General features: G+C 44.7%; 1 protein-coding gene and 3 non-coding genes across 4 annotated transcripts; all 4 read right to left on the bottom strand.

Moving 5' to 3' along the window:
- Positions 1-570: 570 nt before the first annotated feature.
- On the bottom strand, positions 571-3058 carry Rpl17 (ribosomal protein L17). The gene is made up of 6 exons (XM_055622684.1): positions 2970-3058; positions 2834-2874; positions 2412-2546; positions 2105-2203; positions 918-1109; positions 571-654 (listed from the first exon to the last, which is right to left on the bottom strand). The coding sequence occupies exons 1-6, from the start codon at positions 3007-3009 to the stop codon at positions 607-609; spliced, it is 555 nt and encodes a 184-aa protein (XP_055478659.1). The 5' UTR covers positions 3010-3058; the 3' UTR covers positions 571-606.
- On the bottom strand, positions 2294-2359 carry LOC129688237 (small nucleolar RNA SNORD58). The gene has a single exon (XR_008721887.1). It is a non-coding gene; the product is annotated as a small nucleolar RNA SNORD58 (small nucleolar RNA).
- On the bottom strand, positions 2724-2788 carry LOC129688235 (small nucleolar RNA SNORD58). Its single transcript, XR_008721886.1, has one exon. It is a non-coding gene; the product is annotated as a small nucleolar RNA SNORD58 (small nucleolar RNA).
- A 28-nt stretch (positions 3059-3086) lies between the features above and the next one.
- On the bottom strand, positions 3087-3152 carry LOC129688238 (small nucleolar RNA SNORD58). The gene has a single exon (XR_008721888.1). It is a non-coding gene; the product is annotated as a small nucleolar RNA SNORD58 (small nucleolar RNA).
- Positions 3153-22242: the final 19090 nt, after the last annotated feature.

The following is a 22242-nucleotide window of genomic DNA, read 5'->3' as shown; positions in this document are numbered from 1 at the left end:
ACTACTGGCCTTTGAAAAAAAAAAAAAAAAAAAAAAAAGCCTTCACGAAAACACTAGCAAAGGGCTACACATACTACCATATCTTGAAATGTCCTAAGTAGGCAAATGTATACAGAGAATAGTTTAGGGGTGCTGTAGCAACTACAAAGTTTTCAGTGAGTGGATGCTTGACTTGAAAAACCTATGTATTACTATTAGGCCAATGCAGTACTGGCCTCCAAGTGCCAGATGATATTTGGGTACTGACTGCCCTCTAACAAATCATCTGCACCACCCCATGCTACACCCTAGCTTAATTATGATCAACTGCAAAGAATTCCTTCTCCTCCCAGCAGGCTTATCATATACTCAATAGTTCTGGTCAGATCTTATACCCAGCCTTCTATCAGTTCCCCAGTAAATGCTAATTCAACAGTGCTAGACAGTCATTTTTACACTGCTTGGTCAAGTGGGTGTCAATCTGTTTCACTGCTTGACTAAAACCACACCTTTCCCAATGGGGCTCATTTATCTAACAGGTAAATGAGCAATCCTAGCAATCTGCTTATAAACAAAGACCACCAGAAGACCTTTACTTTTATCTGCATTTATTTTATGCTGAATTTATTATTCCCGGGCCATCAGCTTTTGTTTCTTCAGTTTCTTCTGAGATATCTAAAAAGACAAAGAAAGGGACAATTTAAGTTTCCAGTCTAGAAGAAACCCACGTTAAAAATCTTAGGAGCCAAATGAGAGGAAGTGTCCTAATAAACCAAATGCCTAGCTGGGCCACAGGAAACTCTAATAGAAAGTGCACTGAAGAGGGTAAAAGGCTGGCCACAATAGTCTCCTTTCATGGCTGTGTGTGTCCAAAGATAGTCTCCACAGCAACCACCGATGTTCCTAGTAGTTCACACCAGCAAAACTGAGTGACTTACTTTTTTCTTCTGTGCAACCTCCTCTTCTGGCTTTGGAACAATTTGTTCCTTTTCAGTGAGGATCATCTCAATGTGGCAGGGGGAGCTCATGTATGGGTTAATCCGGCCATGAGCTCTGTAAGTTCGACGGCGCATCTTAGGTGCCTTGTTCACCTGGATATGTTCAATGACTAGAGAATCTACATCTAAACCCTGGAAAAGGAAGAGTAATTAAGCTAAGTATCTGTTTTATCTTCAGTATCCCAATTTCTAATGTGGATTACTTTGAATTACTGTTTCTATTGCCAAAGTGCACTATGTTATACTTTGTGTTTTAGGTACTAGTATAAGTTTTTTGAGACAGGGCTTCTGTAACAGCGCTCTGGTTGTCCTGGATATTTTGTATTGACCTTGAACTCAGAGATCCACCTGCCTCTGTCTGGGATTAAAGGTGTGTACCACCTTTAATCAACATGGCAAGCTATCTCATTGTATTAAGTAAACCCAGGTAAGAAGGATGCCCATTCTCCTTCCCTCTCACAGTACATACTACTTTTCTTTTTAAAAGGTATAACCTTATTGCAAAGGAAACCATGTATAATTATTTCCAAGTGGGAAGAAGTAATGATTATCCTACCTCTAGACACAGTTACCTATCCCAAACTCCTAAAACTCAACATTTCCTTTATAACAAACTATACCACCACTAGGTCTAACATTATTCAAAAGACAAATGGCACAAGGTGAAAGTATTTTTTGGTGTGCCACACCCTGATCTGCACTCATCAATATATAAACCCCAGGCTAAGAAAAAGATTTGTTTGGGGTGTGGTGTTTTTAATAGAACTAGGGATGGAGGAAACCATTAGGACACAGCATATAATGCTTCTGAACACCTTTAGGCAAGATTCTGTAGTGCTCGAGGTACAAGTACAAGACAAAAGTTGCTCTGGGGGCTGGAGAGATGATGGCTCAGAGGTAAAGAGCTCTGGCTGCTCCTCCAGAGGTCCTGAGTTCAATTCCCAGTAACCATGGTGGCTCCCAACCCTCAATAATAATCTCTGGCACCCTCTTCTGGTGTGCAGGTATACATGCATACAGAACAGTGTATACATTTTCCAGTATATCAAAAAATATTACTGAGGATACACACACACCCGAGCAATAATTTCCAAGATATACAAATAACATGGTAATGGCTTAGGTACCTTAAGTTCAGCATTACTCTCTGCATTTTTAAGCATATGCAGCAAAAATTCAGCACTCTTTTTTGGCCACCGACCTTGAGTCCAGCCCCACTGTTTGGCCTGAAAGAACAAAGGGTAAACAGTTTTGTTACTTTCCCTGATAAATCCGTATTAGACCCCCAATTAAAAAAGATGGTGGCTGACAGCAAGGTTGCTCAGAACATGTTTTATTTCATGGTTAATCCAAAGGTGTCCTAAGATCCATCATCACAGCAACCAAACCATAAGAGACTTTAGCTCCCATACGCCACCCTATTTAACTTCTCACCTGGGCACACCTCCCGACTCCACCGTTATACCGCCGGAATGGCACACACTGCTTCTTTAAAGTGACATCTTTCAGATACTTGGTGGCTTTTCGGATATGCATACCCTTGATGGCCTGGGCGGTTTCCCGGGTGTTCTAACATAAGCCAGAAAGTTTTGGTTAAGTGTTGATCTTCCAATGTTAGAGTTGGGAGATAAATACGCAGTAAAATGCCCAAGGTCATCACCCTGTTATTATATACAGGGTCACACAATGTTATCAAGCATTCACACACCCAACGACCAACATATATATGTATATAAATAAAAAGTGGCTGCTCAGAACGTATTTATTTTCACGGTAAATCCAAAGGTGTCCTAAGTAAGTCATCACGGCAGCTACCTTTCAAACGACAATCGTTAACATGACCACAACTCCCTTACCTTAAAGTGAACACGAAGATTTGAACCTCTTGATTTGCATGCTACAAAAACATAAAAGGAAAGTTGTTTGTTTCGTTACGCACATTCCAAAAACAAAACAAATCGAAACAGAACCATGTCCTTTTTAGTCACTTACATTTCGTAGGATTTTCTGGATCAAGAGAGTAGCGAACCATCTTCAAGGATCACCTGTGAACATAACACCTATTAACAGCCAGCTAGTTACCAAGGAGTTTAATTAAGCATACCAACTGCTGCTCAGAGAATAATTGCTTTCACGATTAATCGAAAGGTGTCCTAAGAAACATCATCATCGCAGCCACCTTCTTCAATCAGGGTTTCTCTATGTAGGCCAGCGTGCCTTCCCAGTGCTGGGACTAAAGGCCTTCCATTCGGGTCTGGCTGTTCTCCCGCAACCCCATGCCTCTACACTGGGACTCAGGACTGGCATGGCGAAGCCAACCCCAGCCCTCTGCAGATCCCTCCTTCACCCCCGACCTCGCGGCTCCCCACATACCCCACGTCCTGATGCGCCCAAGGAGCAGCACTGAGCCCAAATGACTGAAGTCTGCACCCGGCTTTACTCTCGCGGGCACTTTCCTGCATCACCGCCACTAACGCGCCCGTCTCCTCCGCCAGCGGCCGGGCCCTGGCCCCCATATCCGCCCCTTGCGCCCCTCCGCACAGAGAGCGGCCGCCTGTGGCGAGGACCCGTAGCCCTGAGAGCTCAGATGCCGGGGGCCGCGACGCAAGCAGCCCCGAAACCACGATGGCGGCGGATTCGCCACGAGAGCACGAAGCAGAGTAACACTCACCTCTGGCCGCTTTCAGGAAGAGGAAGCGCGAGGGCTACTGGGAGAATTCATGAGACCTCGACCTCTCGCGAGACTTCCTGCCGGAGGCACGAGATCCGGGGAGAGGGAGGGCCGAGAAGGAAAGGAGCGAGTGATGTTTTTAGAAGGTCAGGAAGGAATTGCGTCATTAGAGACTGTCTCAAAATTCTCAGTTTTTAATTCCAAAATTTAAACAAATAAATTTTAAGTATCAGGAAATAAAAACACTCTTGAAGCATAGGACATGAATTACTAGACGTGAACGAGAAATTTAGCCACCGTAGCTGTTAGATTTGGTTATTGTCAACATGGACCTCCGATAGTCGTTTGTAGATGGACGGTTAGGATAAAAGGTCCGAGCAAGGAATGGCTGTGCTAGCTCTTAATTCCGGCACTCCGGAGGTAGAGGCAGTGAGCCTTACTAACTTTGACACCAGCCAGGGTTACTTAAAGACCTAAGTGGAGGCCGTAGAATGGAGACCAGGGCCGGAGAGAACGCTCAGCACTTAATAGCATTTGCTGCTCTTCAATAGAACCAGGGTTCGGTTCCCAGCCACTACCCACAAGGTAGCTCACTTGTGTTACTCCAGTTACAGGGAATTAAGAGTCTTCAGAACTCCGCAGGCACCAGGCACACCCGTGGTGCTTAGACATACTTGCAGGCAAAACACTCATACCCGTAAATTAAATAAATTATTTTTAAAAATAAAATAAAAAGAATTCAGTAAAATAAAAAGAATTCGAAGCAAGGGAAGTAGGGGAGGAGTGGGGGTAAAAAAAAAAAACAGGAAGGGGAGGGGAATAGGGAGGAGAGGGTCAGTTAGTTTATGTTAATTATGCAGATTAGGCTTACTGAAGAATCTGGCTCAAATAGTTGTTCCCCAGGACCAATTCCAGGTCTTCATTAGTTACAGAAGACCTGTCGGCATTTTCTTTTCCTTTCTTCTTTGTCCAAGGTCACCTCTCTGATTCGGTTACAGATTGCGCTAGATCTTCTAGGTCGCCACTTCCAGGCAACTCAGACTCCAAGTCACTGAGTTGGGCTGGCTTGGCTCCTTAGGTATGTTTTCAAAGATCCTCTCCTTTCCTCTACCCTCAGTCCCAAATACTGGATATTATATTTTCTCCTTAGTGTTTCCCTTTCTTCACAAGCTTTTACTACAGGCTGCAAACTCCCAAATAAATTCTTGAGCTAGATAGACCCAGATATCAAACTGCTTTCTCAGTATTTTTCCCAGGGATCTCTGGGGTGAATATTTAATTCACCCTTAAATAGAACCTTGGGCTTGGATGTAGTTTAGAGATGGAATATTTACCTAAACTCTATCAAGAACTGGGTTTGGTCTTCACCACTGAGGAAAAAAAAATTTGGAGGATTAAGAGCTCTAGGCAAGGACGGGGAATGATACAATTACTTCCCTATAGGGAACAAACGAGGGATAGGAGCAGACACAAGGAGAGGGATGTTAGAGGTTTTTGCAGGTCCTGAGGGTCACTTAAGCTAGGCTGTTTCCAGGTCCTGAGGGTCCCTTAAACTAGGCTGTGAAAAGTAGTCCAGTTATGGAACTCTTCTGGAGGTGGGACCAATAAAATTAGCCAACGGACTGTATACTGGAGGTGGTGTAAAGACAAGGAAACATGATCTAGATTAAGTTTCAAACTTGGAACAAGTGGCTCAGGAACCTATTTAACATAGCAGAGCAGACCTGGTCTCCAGGATTTCCCAGCATTCCTCAGTGTTGCAGGGTATGGCTGCCATACTATGCCCTCTGCCCTGAACTTTCCAGCCCAGGGGCTGGGCTGCCCTTCCCTCAGAGGCTCTTCTCTATATAGTCAGACATTTTGGTTACCCTCCCCTTCTTCTCTTTTGCATCTTTGGCCTCCTGGCTGGTGTAGTTGGCTGCCCTTTCTTCCTTCTCTTCCCCCTTCTCCACAATGTTCAGTGTTATGACCACTCTGAACTCTCTTAGATGTGTCTGCCTCTGGCTGTGCTCTCCCACATATCTATAATAAGCTTTCTCCTCCACCATACCCAAAAACAGGCATGTTCCTTTTCTTTTCGTTTTTCTTTTTTCCATTCAGTCTCCGAATTTCCTGATCAAATATGGAGTGGTGCAAACACGCTGAACCTAGAGGAGGGACGAGAGTGATAAAATCAATAGTCTGTGTGACCTTATTCAGTATTTTGTCTTCTCAGATGTGCAGTCTCATGCCACTCAGCACTCAGGATGCTGAGGCAGGAGGATCATGAGTCCAGGCCAGCTTGTGTTACACAGTGAGTTAGAGGCCAGCCTGAGCTATATATAAGAAGATTCCTCTCTGAACGGTTTTTTTTTTTTCTTCCCAGATTTTAGCTTAGGAATATTTAAAACACATACACACACAAAGAAGTGTACAGGCACTTAACTAAACTTCCAGAGCAATCTATTTTTGTCTTTTCCTTTCTCTCTATCTGGCCAGGAACCCCTGATCTTCCTGCTTCTCTCTCTCTTTCTCTTTTTTTAATTGTGCTTTTTATTTTTATGCCTCCTCCTTTAATCACAGAAGTATTTTAAGCAAATCTTAAATCTCTTCATTTAGAAGCATCTTAATGCGTATCTCTAATGGATAAAGATTCCATTTTCCTCCAGGTAGCCTTCTCAGGCATCCTCCTTTTTACGCTTCCATTTTGATTATAACCATGATACCATTAGCATACATCAAACCATCATTGTCAGCAACAGTGCCTTAATATAGCTCATACTTTAGTTTGAGAGTAGTCCCCCCCCCGCAAAAAAAAACCCCTTTACAGTGTGTTCAAATCAGAATCAAGGCATTATCCTAACTGAAAGATCCCCAGAGGGTATCTTCCGTCAGAGAGACCCCCTCCCAAAGAACAAGGAGTCCCTTTGGATGCAAACAGCAAGAGGCTTTTATTTTGATTCACGAGTACTTGGGGCAGCAAGGTCACTCGGGAGGACCTTGCGCGCCTCCTTGGGGAAAAACTGGGGTTTTTATAGGGTTTTAGAGCAGAAGCACTGGTACAGAAGCGAGAGGGCATGGTTACAGGGGGCTGATTGGTACGTTTACACGAGACTACAATTTGTGTCAAAGTTTGGCAGGGGCACCCAGATTCCAGGAACTGGGTGGTCAAGGGGGGTAGGATGACCCCTTGACGTGGCCCGCCACCTGTTATTTTGTTTTTCCCTATCTTAGCTGAAACAGTCTCACAGATATCTATGAGAGTGATTAACACAAACTGTTTTTAGTATGACTGGGGCAGCCTGACCACAGATATCCCAAGTGGGTGACACAGCTAGGATTTTTCAGTAATTTTCCAGTTTCTCATCTGGCCTTCAGAGTTTTATAAAACAGTGGTGTCTCACAAAATGGCGTTAGCTATGTTTAACTTAGTGTGAGGCTGGGGTCTTTCACTAACACTGCATTTGAGAGGTTGCTCTTTACATATCAATGACGGTTCTTCCCTTTCACACTCTGTGTTGCTCCCTTTGCCCTCGTTCTTTGCTCATTTATGGAAGAGATTAGAGCAACTGGTGTGTAAAATCTCCTCACTTCAGGATTTGCTTGTTGCAAGTATATCATGTCTTTAAACATTGTATTATAGTCTCCAAATTCCTAAATACATACCAAAACTTGATCAGATTAATTTCCTTGGTTTTCCTTTTTTGACACAATGTCTATATAGCTCAGACTGACCTCAAAGTCACAGTCCTCCTCAGACTCCCTAGTTCTGGGATTACAGGAGGAGTGCCACCATGCCCTCCTTGTGAGGTAGTCTTCTAACAAGTGGAGAACTAGAACTTGGGTTCCCACAAGGTGGGATGGGAAACACAGGTCTTAATGACCTATTCAGATTGCGGTGTGGCTAAGAAACAGGTCCAGAGGAGACAGAGTGAGGATATGAAGCCTGAGCTCTTCCCACTGCCCTTACTGAATAACCATCCTTTCCTGATTGCTCCAGATTGCTGGTGGGGCAGCTGTGTCACTGCTGCTGGCTTCTTTCCCTTCCTTGCCTTAGGCTGCCCACCTTCTAGTCATCCCAGACCGAGTCTGGTCCACAATCTCTAGTTCTGTGACCACTACTGCCTGCTGTCCTCAAGATGGGCCTGAAAAGGAGAACTTCTACCCAGTGTTGGGAGTGCGTGGGGGTCTATTCTGGGACTGGGTTCCAGCCCCAGGTAAGCTGTAGAGAAACCTAGTTGACAAAGGATGGCAAGGCCGAAGAAAGTGATAATGAACTGCATGCAAATGCCCTTGGACTTTTCAAACAGGAGTAAAACACAATTTCCATTTGACTTTCCTTAATAGCGACTACTAGGGTTTAATAGTGAAGCCTGGGGCTTCCTTTACTCTGTAGATCTCCCCAGAGATGCAGAAAACAACAGACCCTTAGCCTTTTCCCAGCAGCAGCCATTGAGTCTACTCGCTGACCAGCAGTGAGAGATGTCAAGTGGGCCCTGCAGGAGTGTGTGACAGTTTGTCCAGACAACTGATCTTCTTCAATCATGGATCCCTTGGAAGGTCAGCAGCCTTATTAAACCAGCTGACCAAGATGGGTTGGCCTGCCCATCTTCTCAGAAGAGCAGGATTTTAAGAGTGAATATTCCATGTTTAAGTCTTGCAGCATGTCCATTATTCCTTTGCCTCTGGAACAATGCTCTTCAATATAATGCTGCTTTGGTTTCTGCCTCCAGGAGAGTATGGAGAAAAGACTTAATCCCTTGGTGGAGATTTGCTCTGCTCTGCACAGTCTGATTAGCCAGGAAAAGGGGAATTGCTTTCTGACAAGAAGGGGGATGTAATCTTTCTGTAGGGGGTCAGAGTCCTTTGATTTGCTTCCGGGGACAGGAGTGTTGTGGCCATGTGTTGTGTATTGTGTCCCTGTCCCCATGTTGTGCCATCTTGTCCTGTGCACACCCACGCCCACCCCAGTCTTTCCCTGACCTTCTGGAGCTAGGATGGTTTCTGGAATTGTGCTCATCCCGAGGCTTTCTTGAGGGATTGTGCTCTATTTTGTTTCCCTGACACCTTAATTCCCGATGCTACAGTTTACTCTTTATCAGTATAACTCCATTTCTGCATAGATTTTAGGAAGTATGAAGATTTTGAAGGACACATTTTAACTTTTATTTATTATTATTATTAATATTATTATTTAGTCTTAGGAGTTCCACGTTGCTAAGGTTAACATTGAATGTTAGTTCCTCCTGCTTCTACCTCTCAAGTTCCTCTCAAGATTATAGTTATGTGCCCCACATCTGGCTCTAGAGGAGATTTAAAGTACGTTTTCAGGGTTAGGGGCTATTGAAGTCAGTAAAACATTCTTCTTGAAAACATGAAGACTTGAGTTCTATCCCTAGAGCCCAGGCCCAGTGCCCAGAGACAGAATTTAAGTAAGCCATTGGTCTAGACTAGTTGGTGAGTGCCAGGCCGGAGACTATATCTAAAAACAGAAAAGCTAGAGAGTGCTTGAGGAATAACTTGAGGCTGAGGGTGCCCTCTGGCCTCCACACACACATGCTCACATATGTACCTTTGTCAGGCCCATTGTTTGTGTAGCCTGGGGAACGGGTCAAGAGCAAGAGTGTGCTGAGACAGTTCCAAACCCTGAAAATCTCAACCGTGAGATGGCTCCATCCTTGTTCTGTGCTTACATGTTCTGGGTGCATGTAGTCTTGCCACCCCCACCTCCGTCATCCTCGAGGTAGTCACATAGCCTGGTAAACAGAGCAGGTTCATCTAGAACTGGGAATCTCTCTCCATGCAAATGAAGTGTTCAAAGCACCTCAGCTCCAGCCAATGATGTACATGCACCCCCCCTCCCTACCCATTCCCCCAAGGTTTATACAGCCCTTATTCCCCCCAGTAAAGAGAGATGGATCACTGGAAGGGCTGTGCCATTGAAAGGGCTGTATCACTGAAAGAGCTGTATTGGAAAAACCCAACGACATTCCCTCTCACACATGACCACATACAGAAAAGAAAGGTGATCTCTACATACATCTTTATTATACATTTACAGTTGATGTTTTCGGAGATTTGTTTTTGTCATTTGACAGGCTACTTTTTGTGTATCATTTTTCTTTTCTTTTCTTTCCTTCTTTCTTTTTTTTTTTTTCCAAGACAGGGTTTTTCTGTGTAGCCTTGGCTGTCCTGGACTCACTTTAGACCAGGCTGGCCTTCAACTCACATCGATTCGCCTGCCTCTACCTCCCTGAGTGCTGGGATCAAAGGCACTTGCCACCGTGCCCAGCTAATAAAAGTGATTTTAAAAGTACATTTTTCTTAGCTGGTGTTGTGACACATGATTTTATTTCTAGCACTGGGGAGATAGAAACAGATGGAGCTTGAGGTTACATTGTAAGATCCTATTGAAAACAAACAAAACAAAACATAAAGGTACTTTTTTTTTTCATCTTGTTATAAGCAGTCATCATGGGTTTTGTGTGTCTGTGTGTGTGTACATATTCGCCTGTGTGTGCATGAGATTTCCTTGTGTAACTTCATAGGAAGCGATGTCCCTAGGTTGTTTTAGGAACATGTCCTATTGGACACATCTATGACCCCCGTGCACATGTCATATATAACTGTCATCACATTTTTGTGCGTGGAGTTAAAGCCATTGTTATATTTAGAAGAATGATGCCGCAGTAGTCAAGCACAGTACTACAGCTAAGGACTTAGATCATGTGTTTCTGCTCTGCTATATTATCTCACCTGGATTTCGGTTTCACCTATTGTTTCACATACAAACCTGCTTCACAGGCTCAGTTCCATATTGATTCTACCTCCTGTTCTACTGCAAAGCAAGCCTGTACTGACACGGACAAGAGAATCCACCAACAGTCGAAGAGTGCATGGGAGCTTCTTGCCCTGATTAGCTACCATGATTTGTGACTTCTACATCCCAAATCTAGACAAAGTCTCTGGGAGGGAAACTTCTCTTTCATTGAAACATACATACATGTCCAAAGAGATCTATGGACTAGAGACAGTGGTTATGTTAAAGGTCTTTTCCTCTTCACAGGAAGGGAAGAGATTTGTGTGAAGCTGAGGGAGGGTCCAGATGACTGCTGGAGAACATCCCAGTTCTCATTCATAAAAGACCAACAAGGATGTAAGTATGTCTGATGGTTAATCTACATTCTCAATGTAGATTAGATTTAGACTTAACTAAGAAACATATGTCTGTGGATTGTTTCCGGAGGTAGAGCCCAGCTGAGTGCAGGCGGCACCATCCCGTGGGCTAAGGTGCCAGACTGAAATACTATAAAAAAGGAAAAGCAGGCTGAGCGCCAACATCTCTCTTTGAATTCTCTTTGCCGACACGGTGGGACCGGCCTCCTCCTGCTGCCGTTGGTGGGTTTTAGTCTTCTGGAAGTAGCCTCCCAAATTCTGGGATTATAGGTGTGCACTGTCATTCTTGCCGTCTGCGGATGCCTTGCTTCTTCACGGCGTCACTTAGCTTTTAATTAGGTGGACTTCAGGTAAATCATCTTGACTCAAGTACATTATAAATTTTTGTGTCTTCCTCACATAATCATTCTGGAAGACAATACAGGTAACCAACCATTAGGGATGTGAGTATTGAAGCCTGAATGTGGTGGTACCTCTCTGATTCCTTTGAGACATGTAGGACATTGTAATAGTAACTCTTATTCTCCTGATGTAATTTTCACCTCAGAGGCTAGCTGTCTTTATCTGCTAATCTATGTGCTATTATGATTGGCTGGATAAATGTTGATTGACCATCAAATATTTATAGTGCATGTGTGTGTGTATACACTGGAAATCAAATCCACATCCTGAAGCATGCTAACAGGTGTTCTGCTACAGAGCTACATGCTTATTAGACTTATCTAATATTTTATTAATACCAGTGATATTTGTCAGATTAATATTTTTATTAGATCTCATAAAAGTATAAAATTTTTGTTTTTTCATAAACTAAGAAATTTAATTGTGGTCTAGAGAGTTGGCTCAGAGGTTAAGCACACTGGCTGTTCTTCCAAAGGTCTGAGTTCAATTCCCAGCAACCACATGGTGGCTAATAGCCATTTATCATGAGATCTAGTGCCCTCTTCTGGCCTGCAGGCACACATGCAGATGGAATACTATATAAATAATAAATAAAATAAATCTTTAAAAATAAAAAAATTAATTGCAAGACATTTTCTAATTTGAAATATTTCACACCAGAAAACTTTTTGGGTAATACAACTAATTTTTGCAAACTCTTTACTTTATTCACCATTATTAACATTTTATTTTACCTATCACTTTCTATATGTAATATGTATACATAGAAATGTATATTTGTATAGTGGTTCATGCCTGTAATCCTTGCCTAGAGGCAGAGGTAAGAGGATTGTTGGCAGTTTCAGACCAGCCTGGATTAGAGTGAGATGGTGTCTCCCAAATCGAACCACGCAGCTAGAGAGACAGCTCAGTAGCTAAGACCCCTTGTGGCTCTTCCAGAGGACCCAAGTGTAGTTCCCAACATCATGTCAGGTAGTTCACAATCAGCTATAACTCCAGCTCCAGGGGATCTGGTGCCCTCTTCTGGCACACAGGTGCCAAACATTCACACAGAAACAGACACACCACATAAGAAAGAAACAAACAAATGAACAAACAAACAAACAAAAATGTAAATCAAACCAAAGTGGAACAAAACAAAACAAAAAACAAAAAAGAAAAAGAAGCCAATAACCCTCCAGACCTATATGTGTATATGTATGTGTATAGAGACACATTTATATATATGTACCAAAATATACATCTTAGCATATTCTTTAATCACTTGAAATGAACTTAGAGACTTCGTGTCTACATAGTTCCGTGTGTCTTTCCTAAGAGCAGATTGCCTCGCATATGCGGTGCTGACTGATCTCTCCACACTGGCCTCTTTGCTGTTTCAGAGAAACGGGAACTCACGGACATGCTGTTGCTCTTGACGCCTTTGCCAGGAGCAGCTGCCCTGGTCACGGTTACTTCCCCGGAAGCTGAGGCCCCTGCTCCCTTCCCAGCACACATCCGCCGCTACTCTCCACCAGTGCATCTTGCCTTATTGACCTCTCATGTGTCCCACGGAAATGCCTCATTGGTTGTTGTCTTGTTAAGCTTGAACTTTCTTTCCCCTAAACTGTAAGCTTTGTGAGAACATAGCCCTTTTCTTTTTCCCTAGGACCTAGGATAATTCTTTGTTCATTTCATGCTTCCAAGAAATATTAGTGGAATTAATGATATGCACGATGCTTTCCTTTCTGAGTCATAGCTGAGGATACTAAGAAGAGAAAAAAAAAAAACAAACAGAAGAGACACCATGACCACGGCAACTCATAAAGTTAAGCATTTGACTGGGGCTTGCTTACAGATTCAGGTTATCCTTAGGGTAGGGAGATGGCAGCGTGCAGGCAGACATGGTAACATGGCAGCTGAGAGTTCTACATCCAGATCCTCAGGCAGGAGGAGAGAGAGCCACTGGTTCTGACTTGGGCTTCTGAAACCTCAAAGCCCACCCCCAGTGATCTGCTTCCTCTAACAAGGCCGCACCTACTCCAGCAAGGCCACACTTCCTAATTCCTCTAAATTGTGCCATTTCCCGATGACTAAACATTCAAATATATGAGTCTATGGGGCCCATTCTTACGCAAACCACCACAAGAGCCTAGGATCAACCCGTCTGCTTTCCAGTGCTGAGGTTATAAATGCACTGGCATGTCTGAATTTTCACGTGGGTGCTCGGGGTCTGAACTCAGGCCCTCAGGCTTTACACAGCAAGCACTTTACCTACTGTCACGTCACCAGCCCATTCCATTCATTTAAACATACTGAATCCATTGTATTGATATTTATTGAAGGGTTAGCATATCCCAAACACACCTCGATAAATGTTCTTTTAAACCCCTCACGATAACTCTAAGACTGGGGTCAACATGTGTAGAACATCGTTGAATTTGTGCCTGGATATCTGCCCGCTCCCTCCTTCACCCTTCTGTCCAAGGCTTAGGATATCTTTGACTCTTCTTTCTTCCCTCTTACAAAAGACAATGCCTTCCTGACTGGATCTTTGTGAATATTGGTTGCTCTTTGTACCGGTTATGCTAAATACTCCAATTTTCTTGTTACAAAGAAAGGCTATTGAACTTTGTAAACCACAGAGCTGGTAAAGGACTGAGGACTAGTCTCTAGCGTGAATCCTTTGTGCGTCAAATGAATATCAGCGAGTATTTTGGGTAACAGGAAAGTAATTCTAGAACTCGGAGAGACCATAGGACAGGCCTGTAGCAGAGGGGGAAGAGATGAGAACGGAACAAGGAACAAGTTGCTGTGTCTTCCCCCATCGTCTCCATAACAGCTTTGTAAACTGCGCCCTAACTCTGATAGGTGGCTGAGGATTCATTCAGTTGGGGTTCAAGAGAGGAGGGCTTAACGTCACCGGGTCTCTCCCCATTACACCAGCCAGCCGTGAGGAAAAACCCCGGAAAGGGATACAGGAATTCTGGGAAGTTTTGCCTTGGATTTTGTAAAAGGTTAGCCTAGAAACTCTAGGGTTGTTTATGTGCAGACCAAGATCTTATCACAGACGGCCGAGTAGCAACTGGGCCACTAGATGGCGCCAGATCGGCGTCAGGGGTGCTTTCGCCTTCATTTATGTGGAAGAGCAACAGTCGTAAAACATCGTAAAACCGACGATGTTCTGATGAACTCGGTGCTTCTTCGAAACTGAGCTTTGAAGCTTTGCAGTCGTGAGATTGGGAATGGAGCTGGGGCTGAGAAGGGGGACCCAGAGTCCTAAGGAACTGTGCCTGTAGGGTGATAGTCCAGTAATGAACCCGTATTCCCACACCAGGGAAACCTGATACTCAAAAGGCCCGGCAGCATTAGGGCAGGAAGGTCTGAGGAGGTCATCCGGCCCATTACTACAGAGATGAAGAACTATTCCTCAAGTGCTCTCCGCGAGGAGTATCCCCCAGTTATAGCCAATTGCTTGGCTATAAATATAAATATAAATATATAAATATATCACATGCCTTAGAGCCTCCCTAGTAACTGTATGGATCCTACAAATTTTACTTCCTTGCTTTTTGTTTTCAAGGGAAATTTTGCTTCCTTCTTCCCTTTCCTCCCCTTCCCTCCTTCCTTCCTTATGAGACGCTGTCACACATACACAAACATACACAATACATACAAACTGCCCCCACCAACACAATAAACAAACAAACAAAAAAAGTGTTTCCTGAGTTTGAGGGTCTGTCATAGTAAAGAGTTGGCTCTGAGGAGGGAACCATGGAGCCCTGGTTTATAGCCAGGGGATCAGAAGTAGAGCTGACAATGTAAGTACTTGTGGTTGGTGTCTTGTGGGACAGAGACCTGGAAGCAGGGGTCAGGGTCTACCAGGTTAGTGGGTTAGAATTGAGCGGACTTAAAGGATGCTCCACTGCTCTCTGCTGGAGAACTGCTTGGAGCATGGACAAGTCATTTGAACATGTGGTTTCAGAAATGAGTGAGGAGTGGTGTTTGGGAAGAGGGAGAGGAAAGCTGATGTTTTCTCCTTCAGATGGTAGGACTCAACAAGAGGGGATTACATGGGGATGAGCACCAGCCAGTGGGTATCAGAGGGGCATCCTGGACTGCCAGCCATGACACCTTGCTGTATGAGTGAAGAAACTGAAGGCCAGCGCTGAGTGACTCACCAAAGGCTCATCCATACAACACACAGAAGGGATTCGAACAAGGCCCACCGGTGTTACACTGAGTGAATATGGGTTCAGATTTCACCCTGCGTGGTCTTTATTGTGCAACTTGATGGGACTTAGAGTCAAATGGAAACAAACCTCTGGACATGGCTATGGTTTTCTAGATTGGTTTAATTGTGGTAGGAAGACTCAGCATAAATGTGGGTAGTACCGTTTCATGGACTGGTGTTGGTATAATGTTTTTTTAAATGTATACACCTTACCTTTGTTCATTCAAATACTGATTTCTCCCCCACCCCACCCCCTACTCTCTGGTTTCAATCCGGATATTGCATTGTGATACTCATTCTAAGCATCCTATCTCAACTCTTGTGTAAACAGGACAAAATAAAACAATTAGACACAATGTTGAACAGGGAGGAGCCAGAGAACAGGAAAGAGGGGAGGAGCCAGAAGGCAGGAGATGAGAAGGTGGAGAAGGGGCGAGAGGAGAGGGAGGAGAGCAGAGCTGGAGGAGAGATCTTGGAGGACGTAGAGCATGAAACAGACCTAAGATTTCACAAAAAGCAAGTATATTGTGGAAAATCTAAATGTTAGGAAACTGAGGGCTTGGAGGTTTAGGAGGGAGTAAATATTGCCCAGCATTGTGTTCTAGGTTAACTAAAAACCCAGTCTCTGTGTGGTGATTTGGTTATATAGCTGCTTAAGATTAACAGCAAGCTTTACTAGAAGATAAACCAATAATAAATATTAATAACTTCCTACAACAGACTGGGTTCCCAGACTGAATGAAAATGTGTATTCACCACTCTCTGCTTCCTGACTGGGGCTGAGCTGCCTCCAGCTCCTGACCAATGACTCCATGCTGCACTGTCACAGGGAAGACAAGTAACTGAAACAGAATCTGTCAAGGTCCGCAGCCTCCCCAGGGAAGCCCTGCAGGGCTGGCCCTCCTCCAGTGAGCATCTCTTGAGGGTAAAGTTCTCAGCGATGGCCCCTGCTGTTCCCATGTGCAAGTGCCCTCTGAAGGCACACAGCTTTATCAGGGAGGGAAAGCAGAGGTATCTTTTGGCAAGTCACACTCGGTTTTCTTCTGCTCCCTGCAGCTGGGGTTGCAACCCTTTCCAGGTACATTGTATCCCAGCTGGTCACCCGATGATGGAGTCCCATTCATCTGGCAGCATTGGACCAATGGATGGGGCGGATGACTCACCCCACTGTCTATTGCCTCAGAACAAACTCCTTGTCTTGCTGGCAATTCTTTTATCGGTTGCTGAAATTGTGTCAAACTGCATTCTGGGGCAAACAGGCACAACTTTGTTTACAAGACAAGGCTAAATTGATTTATTTGGCTGGCCAGCAATACTGTGCTACTTCAATTTTAAGTTTCTGATATGAAGTCAGGCAGAAGTATCTCTGTCGTGCTCGTTGGACTTGGAGCTGAGCTCCGACAGGGCCGAAGGGTCTGAAAGTCAAAGTCTGACTCTTTGAATCCTGGTTCGGCTGATGCTTGGTTAATTCTTTGCTTGGTTATACTTCCCAGACAGAGCTGGGATGTGCTGAAAACAAGAGCATTCATCCCAAGGGGAACAGGAATGGGCTCCTGCTCTCAGGGATTTTCTTCTGTTATTTCAACCAGCCTGGTTTGCTCTCCCTCCCCTTATGTCTCTGAGCTTTTTTTTTTTTTTTTAGAAAGTCTTGCTGGTTTCTGTGTCACTCAGTTAATGAACAGGCTTAGGAACGCCCTCTCTACTCCTGGCACTGGCATGCTGAGTCTCTTCAGTTGACACAAACTGAACCTGGGGGTGGCTGAGGGATTAAACGACATGACAGGAATCAAAGCAGAAATCCTTTTCAACACCTTTCTATCACACTTGTCCAGGCCACAGCCTTCTGAACTACCCCCGTGCACAGCTACTGCTCTCCTCCAAAATCCAGTCTCCGGCCTGTACTGCTTTGTCTATCTCTGATCTCTGTGTGTGCTGTGTTTTATCCACTTTTCTTGTCCTTGATCCCTTCAGCTCTTTCACATTCGTTCAGTATGTAGGATAATACCTTTGTCATCTCTGGGTTCAGTTTATCTTTATGGAGTGACCCCTTAATTACAGCAGGGATTCATGAAAGGAGACATTTCATTTTCAATTATTGGGGCTGGAGAGATGGCTCAGCCATTAAGAAGAGCTCTGGTGCTTTCCCAGAGGACTCAGATTCAATTTCCAGTGTTGACATGATAGCTCACAGCTGTCTGTAACTCCAGTTCCAAGGGATATGATTTCTCTTCCAGCTTCCATGGGCACCAGGTACCATGGATGTATGTGCATGTATGTGCATGTAGGCAACCCACCAGTAGATGATAGTTTATATTTTGAGGGGGCTCCCAGATAAAAGACACAGAGACTTATTAGATTTATTAATAAGCTGTAGGCTCAGTAACTGGGCAGATACGCTGTTAAACCAATCCTCTAAGCTAGTCTGGTTACTTCCTGGCCACATGCCCCAAGTTACTTGCCATATTGGTCCTGCTTGGGCTGTTTCTCTCCATCAGGCCAGTTCCTCATGGTGACATCCTTTCTCTCTCTCTTCTAATTCCTTGCCCTCTCCCCTGTCTCATGGTCCCTGCCTCAGACCCCAAGCCCGGGAACAGAAACTTCGCCTATCTCATTTCTGCCCAGCTACAGGCTGTCCAGTTTTTTAATTAACTAATCAGAGATCATTGGGGAAGAAATTTTACACAACATAGATCAGAGTGTGTGACAATGCACTCGTCTCAATTGTAACCAGATCTTGGCACCCAGAACTCAGCATTTGTATACAAAGAGCACCAGACCAACCCCAAGCACATCTATCTACATAGAAAGCGTTTATTATCAGCAGTAGTGTGTGTATATAACATGCATGTATCTGGGCTTGTGTGTGGCATGGTGCACATATGGAAGGCAGAAGACCACCTTGTGGAGTTTATTCTCATTTTTTACCTTTATGTGGCTCTCAAGGATTGGCCTTGGGTTCTCAGGTTTTCGAGGTAAGAGCCTCTACCCACTGATACATCTTGCTGGCCCAGGAGACTTATTTTAAAGGGATCACCCAAAGCATGAATGGATCTTAGGCTTGAGATCATTTTATTCCTTTCATAATAGAAGGAAGAATAAATAACACAACAGAAATGAATGATTCAGTGTGTCATGGGACAGGAAGGGAAAAAAAGGAAATGCAGGCCTGTGTACGTGTCGTTTTCAGTCTTGACTAGACCCACCTGCTTTTGTTTGTTTGTTTGTTTGGTTGGTTGGTTTTTGAGACGGGGTCTAGTAGGATCCTACCTGTGAGGAGCAGCACTGTTCCTACGCCTCTGTGTTTACTGTTTATTGAATCTCAAAGAATACCTGGAAGAGAAAGGACTTGAAACAGGAGGGGGAAGAGAAAAGAGAGTGCACAGTGAAGGGGGGGTGAGAGAATACACCCACCAGCAAACTGTCAGGCAGTTTTCAGGTGTCCCTGGGAAAATGACAGGTAGGCTTGTGCTATATGCTGAACTCAGATGCACCTGTTTCCCTGTTTAGTCCCCAGAGACAGGTTTTAGTGTTCAACCCCTCCCAGGTCATTGACTTTCAGGATCTTCGTAACACCCAGAACAGAGCAAAAGCCTCCTTCTTTCTGCTTTTGCCCAAGTCTCAGATCAGAAATGTCCTCAAGTCCTGGCATAATCCACAGGGTTCTCTAGAGAAACAGGACTAATCATGTGTGCATGATTAGTGTCTATATTGCACAACATGTATTTTATATGCATAGATAGAAAATACATTTACATATATATTAATAACATGTATTCTCTCTGTATCACCTCTCTCTGGTGGATATAAACTATCTGTTGGCAGAGGGTATCCCATCCTCTGGAACTGGAGTTTCATGTGGATGCTGGAAACCAACCTGGGTCCTGTAAGAGCAGTGAGCATTCTTAATCACACTGGGCCGTTTCTCCAGCTCTGATATGCTTCATTTTTTTATGACATGTCTCCTGTAGGCCAGCTTGGCCTTGAATTGCCTTTGCGGTGAAAGGTGACCTTCAGCTCTGATCCTCTTGCCCCCATCCCCCAGCACTGAGACCACAGGAGTATGCAGCATGCCTGGCTAGAAACTTGGGATTTTCCTCCTATCAATCTACCAGGTTCTTTTCTGTGGCCACGAGGCTGGTATGTAGGCATGTTGGTGGCATGCCAGCTGGGCGCCAGGAAGTTGTTGCCAATATGATGCTATTGCAAACTTTACTTTGACAAATGTGCTCGCGTGGTTTGTTGCCGAGTTGGGAGTGGTGGCACACGCCTTTAACCCCAGCATTTTAGAAGGCAGAAACACATGGATCTCTATGAATTTGAGGCCAGCCCGGTCTATAGAGGGAATTCCAGGCCAGCCAGAGCTACACAGTGAAGATCCTGCTGAAAGCAAAACACATCACTGAAATAGCCCTTTCATTGCTAATGCACCGACTCACCAAATGCACCCTGAGAGGAACTCTATCCTATTTTACTGTCTTCTTCCCCTCCCAGTTGCTCCTGCCTTCATTTGACCCTTCAGTGGGGATTGTCTGCCTCTCTGCAGCCTTAAACTCCCTGTAAGAAGTTAATCTCCCTCTTGTTTCCCTGAGTCTCCACTGAATTGGCCAGTGTCTGCCTGAGTGTCTTTATTCCACCCCAAATGTGGCTGTTCAAATCCAGGGAGGCTGGCTCTTTGTTGAAGAGAGCCCATCTACTTTCTTAATGGAACTTCAGAGGCAGCAGCATTCAGATTCAAATTTCTCCTGCCACTTGGCTGCCATCAAAGTGAACATGGAGAATACATTGTAGGCTAACAGGCCTCACGATCCTCACGGCCAGCGGAGGGTATTGGCGGCTGCAAATTCTGTCAGTCAGCAGGACAAGCAGGCATCCTCTTTGCTCTGAGGCAGGTCTCATGGGAGGCTATGATAGTGAAGGTGGGGCCATCTTCAGGCCCTGAAAATAAGCTCTGGTGTCTAAGTGCCTGGACACTGTGACCAAGGGCAGGGTAGCAGGCACTGGAAGAGGGGGAGAGGCTACGGAGATTCTGTAGCCCAACCCTGCTTTGCACAGATGAGGGCTTGGAGCTTGACCACAGATAGCATCTGCTTGTGGTCCTAAAATTCTTGGCTTCCTCTCAAAGAGTCGGGTGCTGTGTTTTAGATGTGCTGTGTGTTTGGTTGGAGAGAGGGAAGGAAGAACATTCTGGGTTAAGAGTTAAGTGAGATGGTACTTGGGGAGGGTTTTTCTGTGTGTGGGGAATATAGAGAAACAAACCCAGAAGCCTTTGCATTCTACTAATGAAATGGTATTTCTAGCCCTTAGGAAAGGGTTTCTCCAAAGAGCCCCATACATATCAGGCACTGTGAATGTTATCTCTCCCGCGTTGCTCAGCTTCGATCATGGCTCTGCTCACCTGTCATCGGCTGAACTGGAATCATTGTACCTCTGCATAGTACCGGTTAGAATGTGGCAGTCCACTGTTCCTTTTCTAAGAGGGAGTTCTTACTGACCTGAGCTGACAGGCTTCAGCTCATCACAGCTTCCGGTGCTGCTGAGCACACGGAAAAGCAGGAGTACTTTGTCCTGGCTCTCCTGTCTTCCTGGACCCACTTTTCTCTTGGAGCTAGGAGGACCAGGACCAGGACCTGGACCAGTGAGTATAAGACATGAAAGAGGGCTGGGCATGCCAGCAGGGGAGAGGCCAAGGCAGGCAGATCTCTGTACAGATCAGGCTATCAAAGCTGTGTAGAGACTCTGTCTCAAACAAAACAAACAACCCCCCCCCCCAAAAAAAAAAAAAAAAAAAAAGAAAAGAAAAACAAAGCCAAAAGATCAAAAAGTTACGTGGCAAATAATTTTATCTATATTTTGTTGTTTGTTTCTGAAGTTGAGCTCAGGGCCTTGCAGGGCTGCCCCGCCTCTCCCCTGAGTTTCAGTGGTGTGATTTTCTCTCCTCCCAATTTGCCACAACAACGCCTCTTCATTATCAAAATTACAGAGAGGCAAAAGGGGAAAATAAGTCTTACCTGATGGCTCACACCTATTACCTTAGAATTTAAAGAGGCACGAGGCAGGAGGTTTGATGCAAGGTTAAGGCCATCTTGGTCTATGCAGCAAAATTCAGGTCAGAGTTATATGGTGAGACCTCAGAACTACCAACAAGCAAGCAAGCATAAATAAACACAAAGAATTCCTTCCACCTTCAGAATGTTAATATTTTGGCATATGACTTCCAACAGTCTCTCTCTCTGTCTCATCTCTCTGTCTTTCTGGCTTTGTCTCTGTCACCCTCTCACACACACAGAGCTCATTTTTATATGATTGTTTGTTATTCTTCAAGCTTTACATCTGATAACTTATCTTAAGAACCCACAATCAGCCAGGCAGTGGTGGACACATGCCTTTAATTCCAGCACTTGGGAGGCACAGGCAGGTCGATCTCTGAGTTGGAGGCCAGCCTGGTCTAGAGAGTGAGTTCCAGGACAGCCAAGTCTACACACAGAGAAACACTGTCTCAAAAAAAAAAAAAAAAAAAAGAGCCCATGAGCTTCTTAATTGCAATGGTCCAGTAATGGAATTGGCTGCCACAAAGACAGTGCAGGGCCCCAGCTCTGCAAGTGTTTGAGTGCGGCTTGATGGAGTAGCGGTGTGTGTGTGGGGAGCTGTGGAAGAGAGCTCTGCAGTGGGGAAGTTGTGAGGCTCCACACACTAGCAGCCACGGCAGAATTTCAGGGCTGTGTGTTGCTTTTAGGGTAAGCGGCTCTCTGCCTCCTCCCTCCCTGATTGTTTCTGGCCTGGCAGCTGCTCTTGCTTGCCTCTCCCTCAGAAACCTTCCCAATCGG

The sequence above is a fragment of the Psammomys obesus genome, unplaced genomic scaffold (genome assembly GCF_907164565.1).
Source record: "Psammomys obesus unplaced genomic scaffold, mPsaObe1.curated_primary_1811, whole genome shotgun sequence".
NCBI lineage: Eukaryota > Metazoa > Chordata > Mammalia > Rodentia > Muridae > Psammomys > Psammomys obesus.
This window is presented reverse-complemented; position numbering and strand designations above follow the sequence as displayed.

Excerpts from the sequence above, each read along its gene's own strand:
- Rpl17 (XM_055622684.1), bottom strand. The coding sequence starts at position 3,009 with ATGGTTCGCTACTCTCTTGATCCAGAAAATCCTACGAAAT. Across the intron at positions 2,875-2,969 it reads TCCAGAAAATCCTACGAAAT|CATGCAAATCAAGAGGTTCA; the intron begins GTAAGTGACTAA and ends ATGTTTTTGTAG. Across the intron at positions 1,110-2,104 it reads AGAGTAATGCTGAACTTAAG|GGTTTAGATGTAGATTCTCT; the intron begins GTACCTAAGCCA and ends TTCCTTTTCCAG.